General features: G+C 31.3%; 1 protein-coding gene across 9 annotated transcripts in view; it reads left to right on the forward strand.

The window, feature by feature from the left end:
* LOC113398644 (endophilin-A) overlaps positions 1-15196 on the forward strand; it is a 37809-nt gene extending 22613 nt beyond the window's left edge. For 2 of the 9 annotated variants that reach the window (XM_026637492.2, XM_026637493.2), the window contains exons 3-12: positions 5761-5829; positions 6443-6659; positions 6914-7047; positions 7461-7527; positions 7633-7683; positions 8125-8225; positions 8468-8571; positions 8698-8972; positions 11815-11936; positions 12134-15196. In XM_026637492.2, the coding sequence (XP_026493277.1) occupies positions 5761-5829; positions 6443-6659; positions 6914-7047; positions 7461-7527; positions 7633-7683; positions 8125-8225; positions 8468-8571; positions 8698-8972; positions 11815-11936; positions 12134-12259 (1266 nt within the window). In that variant the 3' untranslated portion in view covers positions 12260-15196. Of the gene's footprint in view, positions 1-5760; positions 5830-6442; positions 6660-6913; positions 7048-7460; positions 7528-7632; positions 7684-8124; positions 8226-8467; positions 8572-8697; positions 8973-10666; positions 10981-11814; positions 11937-12133 lie in introns of those variants that run through there. The other 7 variants (XM_064216887.1, XM_064216888.1, XM_064216884.1 and 4 more) reach the window with 7 other exon arrangements.
* Positions 15197-15578: the final 382 nt, after the last annotated feature.

Consider the following 15578-nt stretch of genomic DNA (forward strand, 5'->3'; position numbering starts at 1 on the left):
CTAAAAGATGTTTAGCGCAAAGTCCAAGTCCTTTACCTACTTTCCGAGAAGGGGAAGGGGAAGGGGAGTCGAACTGCTATTTTAAAACTTGACCAATAAAAGTCAATAGATATTCTAACCCGGGGCTTTATCCACAACCAAGGAATCTGTATGCATATAAAATAACCACTATACATAATGAAACAAATAAGTATAAAATACAAATACATAATAGGTAAACTACCTTTGTACTTTGGTTGTTACGGTTAAGCTGTGATTATTTCATTGTTTTAATAATTGCTCCACCTGTAGGAATTATGTTACCTACTAATTTACTAATTTAGAAGCTATTTTATTTACTCGTTATTTGATATTTGCTTTGTTCTACCTTAATTGTTTATTATAAGCACATTCAATTTATTTTTAGACGTAACATAAACCATTGATTTTTTTCAACGCTTAATAACTCTCATAAGTTTATAAACAATTCGTATTAAAAATAGACATGTAATAAATATTATAATATGTATTAGTAAAATACGAAGCCAATCAAAAGTGGGAGCCGTAAGCGATGTTTTTTGTTTTAATAACGAAATGGTTGTTCGCGATCCATTAAAGATAATGGCGATATTGTCCCGATTCAGCAGTCATCATTTCGGTGGCTCTCTCGTTACCGTATTGCTGTCGAAGCTCGTTCACAAATACTTATGTACTTAAATTTTTTTTACTTGTATGAAGCAATCGAAACACCAGTACAGGACACTGTTTTACATTTTAGTAGAACTGTATGTATATTGGTGTAGATTGTAAGATATATTTTCGTAAAATAAAACGAGATTATGAGCTATATTAGCTTTAAGTTAAAGTTACAAGATTTACAATTTGCAAATCGAATCTAGGTGTTATTCTTTTGTGTATTAAATTATTTATTTGCAAGATTGTTGAAAGAAAAGTAGAGAAAAATTGTAACTACAATTTTTTGACTAAGTTACGATTATCCAAACGTTAAAACGACGACGCGCAGTAAGTAGAATGAGTGACTGTCGTGCTTATGATTCGTCTTAGTGTGCGTGTGACGACTAAGCGTAAAGACAGCAAGAATACAAATTAGATTAGATTTCTTAAGCTTACTTTATTACAGCATATATTAATTTTACGTAGCGAAGCGCTCCTTCGCGAGTGAATAGGACTATTATATAAGTTTTTGTGTAAATTGTTTTACCACATAATTAAGATGGATTTCTGTCAATCGTTTTAGTTTTAAAGTTATTTTATCTACATGTTATAGAACACTGACCACAACTCGCGTTCTATACCAGATACATTTAGAATATTAGTGCTACGTAAAAACGTAGCTCTACATGGCTACATTTTGTGCGAGTCACTACAGCAGCCTTGTATAAATCATATTTGTAGGAATTCAAATAAATATACGTGGAACTAAATATTATTATACTGATCGATATATTCTTAAAATACACGCAAAATATTTAACGTTACATGTGTCATTTTTTTATTTTAAAAATATCCGTACGTGTTCTTAAGAATACATACGAATATGTCTCATATGTCGTACGTGATTGATGGTTCAATAATGAGGCAACTCGCTACGCTACACCCTCAGGGCTTATAGTACTATTGCGGTACTGATATGTAGGACTTTAATAATGAGAATGATATTTTAATAAATCATAAACAATGATGACAATGACAACTGAGCAAATAATTATCAGGTGTTGTAAAAATATATTATACTTATTATATTAGTATTAATTATTATTTTAAGGAATAATAATGTTATATATTTTAAGCGAACGCCAAGAAAAAATATCTTTTAATTTAATAGTAGTAAAGTCTGTCCTGTATTTTGAATAACTACTAAGGACGAGTTATTATGTAACTTCATCTCCTGATTTAGCTTTATTCATGCCATTTGTATACGATTGTAACTCGCTATTTTCATTTCATGAGCTGCTTTCAGTGTTGCATAATTTCCTGTATCCGAACGTGATCAATTAAATAATGTTACAAGGTTCAAATCATAGCGTGGGGGATGAAAACCGACGCGACCGTGACCCACAGCCCCACCGTGTCCTATATATTCGATTTGCCCCAATTATAACGGCCTTCATGGCAACTCGTTACAGAGTCCTGTGACAATGTGCGTGGATTATTAACGCATGAAGAACCTTATTCGGAATTATTACAGACTATAATTATATTCTTTGTATTTTGTATACAATTGTTTTCAAACATCATATGTAGGTAATTACTAAGATAATTATTTTGAAATTATTGACTTTCTCGTCGCTAGATTGTCGTTACGTCATCGTTCTATTGAGCAAATGGTAAGCTAAACATGAAAAATCTAGATACCTTCATGAAACTGGCATGATGACATGACAAGACCTCAACGGATACATAGTATCAAATCGTCTTTAAACCTTATTCTATTGATTATAATTTAGTAATTTCTATATACATGTATGGTAAGAACATGCTGTTAATCGGTGCTTTCGAAGCATCTTACTAATTTTGACACGTTTTTTTTTTTGGTATGAATTGTAAATGTACAAATTAGACTTTTCGTATTAGAGATTTTATTTAATTGTCAATAGAATTGATCCATTCTATTTTCATGAGACTTATATAAAACAAAGTGCTTAAAATGAATTCGTACAATATTTCTATTTTTGTCGCGTTTCATTAAAGATTTAGAAAAATATCGTATCTAATATTTTCTCTTACAAAATATGGCATTAAAAGTGATAGGCTTTTTTTCTAAATTTCAATATTGAAATGGCAATACTAATTGGAAGTATTCAAGCGGCAGAGCATTGCGGTGCAGTTTAAATCTCCTATAGGTGGAAGTTTTCGCCCAACTCGGTCAAGGTTAGACCCCGACCAGAGCTTTTGTATTCGACCGAGAGATCCGATAATTCACCCCTTTTGTATGAAATATTGCTTGCTTTAAATGCACAAAGCGATTATTTTATTGAAATAAAAAAAAGCTTGTATACGTTCGCTTCACTCGATATTTTCTTTATGATAACAAAAGCTGAACTTAATAAATACAGCTTGAAAAAAGTATTTTGATATTTTAGGGTATAAAAAATTTAAAATGTTGTTTCTAGGGCTATGAGCTACCCGTCACGAGATACGTATTTGACCCACTTCCGTGGCTAATTGATAAGTGCGTTTAATAAAGTTATATAGTGCATAGGATGTGCCGTATTTTGACGAATCAATTCGGTAAAGGAAATTTATAAATACATTGTAATAAATAATTATTTAAAAAAAAACTCATTAGCATTAGGGAAAGCGGGAGTGCCTTGGTAACCGAGTAAAGGTTTGGTTCACTTGTACTTCTGCACTGCAGTGAACTATAGTTATAATATCTCATGCGCAAGCTACTATTCGAAATTTGCCGACGTAGACACAATTCTATCGAGAAGACGTTATAAATATTGTAAGAAGTACAGTAATTAATTAAAAATTTTATTTGTATAAAATCAAGGCCTTAATGTCAATAAAAATATATATTAATTGTTATTATAAGAATTTAAAAGTATATTTTTACATTTGTAACTTACAACCATTATAGAAAATTAATTATACTATTGTGTGTCATTCAATCCCATTTACAATCGTATTTTGTTATATAGACGCGATTAAAGAAATTATACTATCAATTTCGACTTCCTATCATCTTTGAATTCTATTTTTGTTGGCGTGTATTATATGATTTCCACAATTACCTTTAAAAGGGCCGATGACCTCCATGTTTGAGGGTATTTGAGACACGAGCAGGAATTGAGTGAACGTTGTGCTAATTAAATTCCGACTGTTATATGATTAAAAGGCCAAATTTAAACAAATATAGTAAAAAAATATATATATATAATGATTTTAATAGGTTATATGGACCATTTAAATGGTCTAAGGAATTGTTGAAACCATATTCAATACATTACATAACCCACAGTTTCGTTTATTATAAAAAATGCTAAACATATTTTAATTCACAACCTCCGAACGATTTTTTTTTAATAACAAAACTCTTTTATATATGTAGAACACAGTATTTAGTAACTATTACTTAATTTAAAAAGACATGAAACACAATTATAATTAGGATTATTTTCATTTATTTTTAACAATATAATATAAAAATAAAGAAATTGTGACAAACGAAAATTACGAAGGTATAAATAGATTAAATATGGAATATAACGTGAATTCAGAAAGATCTATTAATACTCGTTCTAAAAATAAAAGTACATATTGTGATAAAACCTTAGCAAATCCTTTTCATAAAATGAAAATAATTACTTTATATTACAATTTTAAACCAGACATTTGAAGACTGGCCCGAGGCGCTAGTGAAGCGCTGAATTATGTAACTTATTTGATCGGATTAAATGTCTGCTTTTATGTCTATATTTAGATGGCTTTTATATATGTATTTGATTTAAAACTTATGTAATTATAACTTTTCTGTCAGTTTTAATAAATCCGACAAAATTCAGTGACAGACCGATAACGTTATATCAATGTACCGGTATCACATAACAGCAAATGTTAACGTTACGTTATTATATTTTTTTATTGAATATAATCACGTTTTGTCATGTGATACGTTACAAGCGTCTCCTGATCGGCTCACGGTTATATTCTAATTTCGTATTTTCATCAATAAATACATTTCTAATGACATTTTCTATTACGTATTCAATCATCATCATGAGATCGGCAATTGACGAATGAAATGGACGGTTGTTAATTTTTTATAAAGTTCATATTGCGATGAAACTGCTGACACTGTTTTAAAGGATCTTTACACAGATATACTACGCGTTGACAACCGACTTCAATCTTCGTATTAAAGCTCTAGATCCTTTGGTTGACGGTACATTGACGTCGTAAGAAGTGTTTCTATTTCTTAAGATGCCGATGTTTATGACCAGTGGCCACCATTTATCAGAGAGACATTAGCTTGCTGGCTTTCCCAACAAATATAATTAAAACAATCCATTATCTTTTTCATTTCGATTTAATTTGTTTGTTGATTATCGATGCTATTTATGTAGAAATCGCTTTACATACGAAATAAGAAATCTCTTCTCATTGTACCGTTTCTTTTGAATATGTATAACGTGGTATCACCATTAAGTGGTAACATTACTTTATGGTTAGTTGTAAAATGATGTGTACTGTATAAACAAAGCATACAAACCTTTATATCCTTATGTTTTATAAATATAGCCATATTTTTATATTTGTTATTTTAACGTTAACCTTCTTTAATTAAATTTGCAAATATAAAACTACATTTTGAGGTCTTAAAAATAATTTTACGTACGATGCTTTGGACACGCAAACGAACATACGTATGCTTCAATAGCTATAATTATTAGTGTCAGAATTTTGCAGCTTAAACATTACATAAGATTATTTTCATCTCATGCTTAATTTCCAATTAATTTTACCGTCTAGACAATATTACTATAATCTTCAATGGAAACTAAAATTGCTTTTAAAATTATTTCGATTTTATGATGCATAATCATTTAACACAGTTCATATACGTGTCTCGTGTACAATATAAATGGCGTTTATTCGTATAAAAAGTACTCACGCTAGAAACTCATTAAATACAGTGCTGTGTAACTTTTTTAATGTTATTTAGAAATAGTGTTGATTGAAAAAAAATAACCTGCTTAGAAACGTTTTAGATGTGATAGTGATTATAAATTTTACGCTTTAACTTTTTTTTTACAGTATGTCACAGAAAAAATGGGCGGTGCCGAGGGCACAAAGCTTGATCTGGATTTTGTGGAGATGGAAAGAGTAAGTAATAAAAAATATATATTATATAACTAGTTTCCGCCCGCTGACAACTTGTATGCAAAATTTCATGACGTTCGGTTAAGTAGTCAATCTTTAAAAGTGAAAACAAACAAACTCACTTTCGCTCAACTGACTGGATAAAGGAAATCATTCAATCTGCCATTTAGTGTCTCAGAAGTCATTACACCATTGATATTAACCAATAATATACAAAATACGTTATCCAGAAATTAACGTTTTTTTTTAATGTACACATCACTATGTGTCAATGACCTATAATCCATACAAACTTAATGAAATATACGATTACTGAGGGAATTAATTTAAAATGGCAATGATTACCTCGATGTTATTGAAATAGATTTATGATGCATTATCTCTTTATCGCATATAATGTAATTGAATAGGCGTCTGGAATCTCGGCGGTGTCCGCATTGCGGTTGGCACAGCCGCTATTCTTATATATTTTCTTACCGTGCCAAATTGATACATACAAATAATACTTCACACTTTAAAAAAGAAAACGTAGATTTTTTTATGATTTTTTTTAATGAATACATCACTACATAAGTATGCTTTCTCAATTTTCAACATATATTATCTCATAAAACAGAAAACAGACGTTACGTGTGAGCTGGTTGAAGAATTACAAACGAAGACAAAAGAATTCCTACAACCGAATCCAACTGCACGTGCAAAAATGGCGGCCGTGAAGGGAATCAGTAAATTAAGTGGTCAGGCTAAAAGTAACACTTATCCGCAACCCGAAGGCGTGCTCGGTGATTGCATGCTGCTCTATGGAAAGAAGCTTGGAGAAGATTCTGTGTTCGGTATGTATTCAATATAATATAAAACAATTGTCAGATTTTGAAACAAAATAATATAAAAGTTAGCCGATAATAAGAATGAACTAAATTGTAAAATTCTGTTTCACCTGAAGACATTCATACAAACCTGTCTAAATTTAATTTTAGGCTGTATAATCGTATTCAGTTGCATTATTTGCCTGTGAAACATTCAATATTTATTCTGAACCACTAAATGAATATATGAATAGTGTGATAGATATTTTAATTCTGTGCAGCACAATGTTTGATCGAGATGGGGGAGGCACTGAAGCAAATGGCCGATGTTAAATACTCGCTGGACGATAACATCAAGCAAAGCTTCCTCGAGCCTCTTCACCATTTGCAGACCAAAGATCTCAAAGAAGTTATGGTGAGAAAACTTAAACAATAATTTAATAACTAATCAATAAAGCAACCGCCCTTGATTGTCCTATTTCTGGGCAACGATCTCCTCTCATCGTAAGGAGAAGGGTTGGAAATTTATTACAAAAAAAAATAAGGGCAAAACCATAAATGTATGTTAATCATTTTATGAAAATATGTATACTTATTAATCATTTTATGAACGTAGAGTTATTAAATTTTTAGAAGTGCCTCTTGTGTAATATATTTAATAATGATACCTGTCGTTTAAAACGGCCACTCCCATTAAGCAGTTCAGTTTTTCCTCTTTAGTAATATTTAGAAGGATTTTCTATAATCTAACCTTCATACATAGTATAATACGTGTACGTGTACAAAATTAATTGGATAATTAATTATCAGCTTATGAAATTATTTCAGCATCACCGAAAGAAATTACAGGGACGTAGGCTGGACTTCGACTGCAAGCGACGTAGACAAGCGAAAGGTAATTATATCAATTTATTTTCCCCGAATCGAATGTTATTTGTAAAATATTTTATTATGATTTTTCTTTCATTTCGTGTTGTTAATTTATTTTGTAAATATTAAGGCATCCTTAAAGGCCCTTACATGAGTCCAAGCCACGGTTCTCCAAGACACGGTATGTTCGAGTGGATTGTAGGCTAAAGCTAAACAGAGCACTTTATTTATAATAAATAATGTTTTATTAAAAAAATAAGGCTAGAAACACACAAACGGTAGTAAAAGTATGAAAAATAATATTAAAAACGTGAATTTAATGTTATATGAATAAAAGTGCTGGATAAATTTCGTACCGCTAGTAGTTTAATAGTTATTTAATATAATCTTTATTTTTTATTATAAAATAAGCTCGTTTCTTACATGATCTCCTGTCACTTCTGCGACGTCCACGCAACGCTTCCTTACATCGCATAAATTCAACTTCTTTATTTCCTACGTTTGGTCTGTATTATTTTCCTTTTTTTTTTTTGTTTATTTTTAATTTGTTTTTATTTTTTAATATTGTGCGCCGGTGGTTCGGTTTATTATGAGGTGTCGCTATGTAACGTGCATACATCAGGCGCTCACATTCCAGACGATGAGATCAGACAGGCTGAGGAGAAGTTCGCCGAATCGTTGACCTTGGCTCAGATTGGAATGTTTAATCTTCTTGATAATGATGTAAGTGATCTCTCACGACATCTAAATTTTATTTCTATTACTATAAAGCATGAAATTCTATGTCAGAAATATTTGAAATCTACTCTGAGAAAATGTAAATAAATCATTGCAGTTACTGTATAAAAGGAAGCTTTTATTGTAGTTTCTTAATATGCTCTCTTAGATGACGTATCGTATAGTTGTAATAGAGATTGTGTAAGCATGATTAAAGGAGAGAAAATTGCAATAACACGAATATATAGGTCGAGCAAGTGGCACAAGTCTCTTTCTTCGCGGAGGGCTTGCTGGAGTACCACCAGCAATGCACGGAGATTCTCAAGGGATTGGTCTCCGCCCTAATGGAGAAGTAAGATTCAATTATATAAATTATTTAAAATTCTAAATTTATAAAGAACAATCTTAATCTAATTAATAAAGACAAAAATCTTCGTAATTTAAATACGCCAAGTTTAATAATTTTAAATATCAACAGGAAAGAAGAAGCCGTTAACCGCCCGAAGCTGGAGTTCGTACCCAAAACTCTCGCCGATCTCCAAATAGAGGGCATCCACGACTTGAACCATGGTAGGCGGTACGGCTCCGCGCAAAGCCTCTCTCGTGCGCGACTCCCCCCCACCTCCTCCTTGGGCGACATCCATACCATCGATCCCCTCCGCGCCTGGGAAGCTCCCAGGATAACCCCTATCGCTCCCGGTTTCAAACCACACCCGGCACCGAGGTTACAGAATGGAAGAGATCCATGGACAGGTGAATTCTATTTAATTTGCGGGTTTTTTTTTTGGTTATGTTTTGTTCGTTTATGGTTTTGGATTACGGTTCGTAGCTTAGTTTGGTGGAGGATTTTAGGAAGAAATAATATCCATGATAGAACACTAACACGTGGAGTGGGTGAATTTGTGTGAAAGTTTCTGCTCTGTTTCTGACCCGGTTGTTTTTGGTAGACTCGTCAATCAGAACCGGCAAATAGGTTAACAAGTAATAGTGATGATAAACGTGTATAATTATACAAATATGCTTGTAACGTGTTTGTACTCGTTTGATGTTAATCAATAACCAACATAAAATTCAAAATAAACCGACAAACCAATGAAAGTAATCCTTTGTCAATATTTTTTCATTTATTTTCATACATACATGTTCACTGTTCACACACGGCACTGCACGATGCACTGCGGGCTTGTGTCACGAGGTCCGAATTGAAAGGGTGTGACATACTAAACGTAAAACGAAATGCTTTTATATTAATATAAAATTTTAACAAAAAAATAACCGACTCCATATAATATCTTCTTATTTAAATGACCAATGTCGAAACGGAAAGTAAACTAAAAATATTTTCTAAATCAGTACATAAATGACGGAGTTCTTAGGTAAGAAAAATACAAAAATGCATCCGAATTGATAAGCCCCTTTAAAAATATAGTTTCCACTCAACTGATACGGAATTCATATTATAATTCTGATTAACTCTCTTCTGCTTAAGGTAAACAAACTCCTCGATTGGGGGCTGGTAAGATTGTAAACAACATGTACCATACATATTATTCAAAGAATGCCAGAAGGACCTCGATATTGTTGAGATTTCTACGTGCAGAATAGTTTAGATACAGACGAAAAGCAATCGTTTCGATCGACATATCTTCAAACATAATTTACAATACAATTTTACACAATATACACTTTTATTTGTCTAACACGTGATTAAATTTATTATATTTTCGCTGTTTATTTTTGCTTCTTATGAGTGACTGACTGTTTTTTTTTTGGACCGGCGTCATTAATTCTGATATCGCATGGTGCTGCGAAATTGGCAAATTGTAACCTTAGAAGGTGCTAGTTTTGTTGCCTGTACAGAATTAGGGTGTGGTCGAATCTAAAGAGATACCATAACATCTTATTTTTTTCAGAATGGACGAAAATATCAACCATTTCCTAACCCCTCCCATATCCATGTTTATTTCTATAGCCTTAAGATTTTAATGTTTAAAATTATATGCAAAAAATAAAATGTAATTAAGAAGAATTGATCTAAACTTTGCATATAGTTTTACTATATGTTATTTACCAATTACACATTGTCAATGTTGTAATTTATATTTGGTACCTCTATTTATAACTTTTCTTCCGTTACCCTTTTAACGAGTAGACAGTTCGGTGTTGTCTTTCTTCCTGTCAAAATAAATGTGTGTGTGTAGTTAATTGGTTTCAACAATTTCTCACACAGTGTTATACTCTATATATACATTTTAAAGTCCAAAACGTTTCGGATTCTCAATATCGTGCGAAACATATCACCGAGTTCTTTTAAAATGTCATCAATGAACGGTAGTCAAGGAGAAGTATTCACCAACACGAACGTCAGAGACATGTCGAGGGTTTGAATGTGTCAGTAATATAAGAGGTGAATTGAGGCTGGGTATTTATTCGTTTGCGTCGCGGAGAAGGAGGCTCGCGCGTGGGCTCCCCGGAGCACAAGCCGCCCGGCAACCTCGAGCTGTTCCCCGCCGGCGCCAACGCGCAGCGCTCTAACAACGGTAACACCACACTCACCGCTCACCAAACACCGACACACCGACACATCGATACACCGACACGTCGACACACTACACTTTTACAAACGTCAGTGACCATTATACTCGCAAACTACTCTCGAACATTCTGGTTTCCATACGCCATACTGGGACCGCTATTATTTCTTTTATATACTGAACACGAACTTCTGTTCCCGTTAGCTTACTAGTAGTAATAAAGTAGGCTTCATCCTCTGCATTAAATGTTAGCGCTACGATAGAATGACAATAATTTTATTGTTCAATTTTCATTCAAGATCATAAAAATAGGGGCTTTAGTTTTTAATAAATAATAAACATTAACAGTTTTTTGAACGTTTGCTATAATGAACCGGGTGGATTATTACATATACATATATTAAAACACGAACAAACGTGAAATATTTATTAATTATTCTTAAATATACACTTTTATTCGAATCTATTTAGAAGTTATCTAGTGTTTATTTTTTGTTATTATATTTTTTTATTATAGACTTATCATCATAAGCATGTTGTACGGTCCAGTGTTTTTATCGTGTTGTATGTTAAATATTAGCATGTCGCGATGTTTAACTCAAGCTTCATCATCAGCATAGAATCATCGTTTCATCCCTATCGTAAAAATACAATATTAATTTATAACGAAATTTTTCAAATCTCATATTTCACCATTATATATTTTGTCCGTAGAATGTTCTAGCAATGCTTTAAGGATATGTTTGTGCGGCTTTATCATCAAATGCAGTTGGTTTCAAACAGTACTATTTAAGATTCAAAATATTCACTGATTTTGAATAAACCGATAATAGTATATTATAATTAAATTTTCTTCATTTTTACTATAAATCGTAAGGTTTTATATAATTCAGTGAATATTCAACCATTATATGAATACACAGGTATCACGACATTAAATTGACTGTGATTACGATGATATCTTCTCGAACACGAGTCCGGATACATTATGTAATCCGATAGCACTAGAAGTAATCGAACGTATTGTTGACAATGTTTATAACAATAATATGATAATATAGCATCGCCGCTGCCCTCGCCGGTGAAGTCTCCCGCGCGGACGCCGGTCGCCGCCGCGAAGGGTCCCTGCTGCACCGCGCTTTACGACTTTGAGCCGGAAAATCAAGGCGAGCTTGGATTCAAGGTAATAATATTTAAGCCGATATAGATTTTGAGTGATTTTAATCTATTGTAATATCTCTCTATTTTTTTTGGATTCTAATTAATATCCAAAATTTTACTTATCATTTTTGATGAACATTTAGCTTATAGTCATAATGTACTGTTTTTTTAAGGTATTTGTACGTATGTAACTATATAAGTTTTAACCGCATTCTTCAGGAAAACGACGTGATCACACTGATCAACAAAGTTGACGACAACTGGTTCGAGGGCTCCGTCAACGGCAAGACGGGCTACTTCCCAATAAGCTACGTGCAGGTCACCGTACCCCTCCCAAATATGTAAACACTCTAATGGCAACACTCTTGATTTAAGATATTAAACTTGCCAGTTCTGATAAAGTATTTCTCGTTCATATCCATATTATTTATTATAATTATTTAATTACATACGAATGAAACAATTCATATTGGATAATCATTTGAAACATAACTTTTTTGTTTTATTTATTTATAATCTAAATATGAATGAATGAATATTGTTGCTAAGAAATGACATTTAAAACAATTATTATATTGTCACTATTGTTAAGATTAATTCCACGATAACTTTCTGAATATATATTAGAAAAATGAAAGTTGCTTGTCAGATCTGGCAGTTTTAAATAAATAAGTACGACCACACACATAAAACTTAAATTATTATCTTTGCGTTAATAATAAAATTGTTTTATTTATTTAAAGTTAAAGCAATTTTATTGTATAAATTATATTAAGGCCTAAAACTGTCCTGAATATGCGTCTATACTCTATTGCATCTATGGTGCGATATTATACCAAAGAGTAATTTATATATTTTTTTCTTAAGACGTATTTCGTTATAATAAGCATTTGTTTGCGCTCCCTACGCGTGTAATAAAAATGGCAATAGTTAACGTGTGTGGTTGGACACAATTATGTTGCAAATAATCAAATATTGTTACACCATGTCGCAGTATTACATATAGACGACTTTATTCGAATCTGTAACTGTGTCAAAAGCTCAATGTTGTAGTTATGAAATATTTTACCCCTTTACAAATATAACATAAAATATGATATTACCAAGCATCGTTTCTTAATTTTATGTTTCGATCAGGTCTTCCATTTCTTTGGTACTTTTTGTGACCTATTCTATAGAAAAAATATTTTTATGAAAACCAGAACGAAATTAATAAACGAATATAACGTGTAATCTTGAAAAGGAACATTATTTTTTATTGGCGAATAATATTGCCTCATTGAGCCTATTAAATTAATTGTTTTTTTTTTTGTTTTTTTCTATGAATCGCAATCATGAGTTATTCGTACATAATTTTTTTTGACTTAGCTATAATTTAAAATGTTCATTCCATGTCTTCATTTTATAAATGGACGGCTTTTATATGGAAAACGAATGTTACAAGCATTAATTAGAATTACAAACATAATAAAATAAATCTCTCGGTGAATTAAAACGGTATAAATTAATTATCATATTCATCTTGAATGTTGACATTTTTATCATTATTTGCATCTCGTTCCAACCTTCCAAGACAGAGGATTATTTAATAGTGACTTCACGTAAACTAGATAATTATTATGAGATTAGATTTTATAGTTATAACTGCGGGTAATAATTTATCTAAATGGAGAAATGTATACAATGTAAGGTATGTTATACACGAGACGGTGAGGAAGTTGTAAGCGTTGTTGAATCTTGCCAGATATTTGTGGCATTTTGATGTTTGATGTATTATTGGCAAAATTATAATTATACCAATATATTATAAAGTCATTGTGATAAATATAGATGTCATTGTAATCGGTGCAGCGTCCCTTATCGCATTTTTACGTTTGTATTCAGTAGTTAATTTAGCATAATTTTTTAAATTAATTTCAACGTTTATAAAACTGCAATTGTATTCATTTAATTATTTCCATGTAGATATTATATGTGGCCTCTACTAAATAGTGTCGTTTAATATATTCCATAATAAATGCATGCACTTTGGACTTTAAAAAAAAATTACATATGTATTTAACTTTATCTTAAATATCGGTGTTGCAGTAATATTGTAATGTATTTTTCTAATAATGCCATTAGAGTCGTTTAATGATACGGATCCCGATGTATAACTCTTCAGACATACAAAAGACAATACCTAGATCTAATGTTAGTTGTATGTAAGTTCATAAATAAATTATTGTTCTATCTTCAAGTGTCTCTTTAAATGTAAGTATTTTGAGCAATTAAATTCATCGACGTTACGAGGGAGTCATGTTTTGATGTATATTTCGCGGTGCACGGAAACTTAGCGAAGTTTATATAATATACATACATATATATATATATATCTCACTTCTTGAACATACAATCTCTGCTCAGGAAGTCGAACTTCGTCCTTCTTATATTGGCTAATCTATTAAACGTTACAATTTGTTTATATTATAATAAGACTTAAAATAATTTAAATGGTTGAAATGTGAAATTGTAAAATCGTTACAATATGTAATTATAGCTACACATATATTTATCGAGCGTTGCTTTTTTTATACGGGGAGATTCGTTGGAGCCAGTGAGTAGTAGTCACATATTACTGCAACGCGGCGGCGGATTGGGGCACGGGACTTCGGCTGTATTCACCTTCACCTTTGTTTGTTAGTGTTGCCAGAAAGTTAACGTACTGACGGTCATCCATCGAAAATTAATAGGCCTGTTAAATAAACCATTTTTATCATCTAGGAAATCGAGCAGGATATGCTAACGTATTAATTTTGCATTTTATATCTAATATAGTATTATCAATAATACAATTGTATGCATTTTTTTTCCAGTTTAATTTAGTGTTATTTATTTGATACTTTTTAATTGTCAAATGTTAAATTAGTTACAATTGCGGCCTGGTTTAACACCTGCCCTGTCTTAGTCTGCTAGTTCCGCCATTTTAATAATGAAATTGTTATTTTATGTATTAACTATTATGTGCATTAAATATTAATATTTAATAAATGTACAAGTAGTAAAAATATTAAGATTTCATGAAAACGGCACCCGCTTCAAAGTATATAACTGTTGGCGCGAGTAATTTGGTGTGATGTAATTATCAGGTAAATGTATTCTTGTTCATGTTACTGTAATTTTAATACATATAATACCTACTGTAATTTCATAGATAAATTGACAATTTTAATGTGTGACATTCATTTGTATTTCTCCTGAACTTATTGCTCGTTTCGCCTCCTAAATAAAATGTTACAATTACACTGTGTTTCATTTATACATACATATATACTAATGATTATATTTTATTGCTTAAATAATTACAAGATTTGTCAGAATTTAAACTTTAGTTATATGTTATAATTAAGTATATAAGGGAACAATATTAGGTTGTTTCAGAAACGCTTATCTACATTAAAAAAATTGTGATGATTAGTTTGATTGTTTCAGATGACAGATCTTTACACTTGGCTTTGTTCATTAATAATTTAAATAAAAAGCTAAATCATACAATTAATTTTGTACAAACCACTATGCTATAAAAATATTACCTATTTTCTTTCAAATATATTACTATTCAAATAATAACAATTGTTTCTTCTAAAGTTAATAATATTAATTTAAATTATTATAAAAAAAATAG

The sequence above is a fragment of the Vanessa tameamea genome, chromosome 14, assembly GCF_037043105.1.
Source record: "Vanessa tameamea isolate UH-Manoa-2023 chromosome 14, ilVanTame1 primary haplotype, whole genome shotgun sequence".
Lineage (NCBI taxonomy): Eukaryota > Metazoa > Arthropoda > Insecta > Lepidoptera > Nymphalidae > Vanessa > Vanessa tameamea.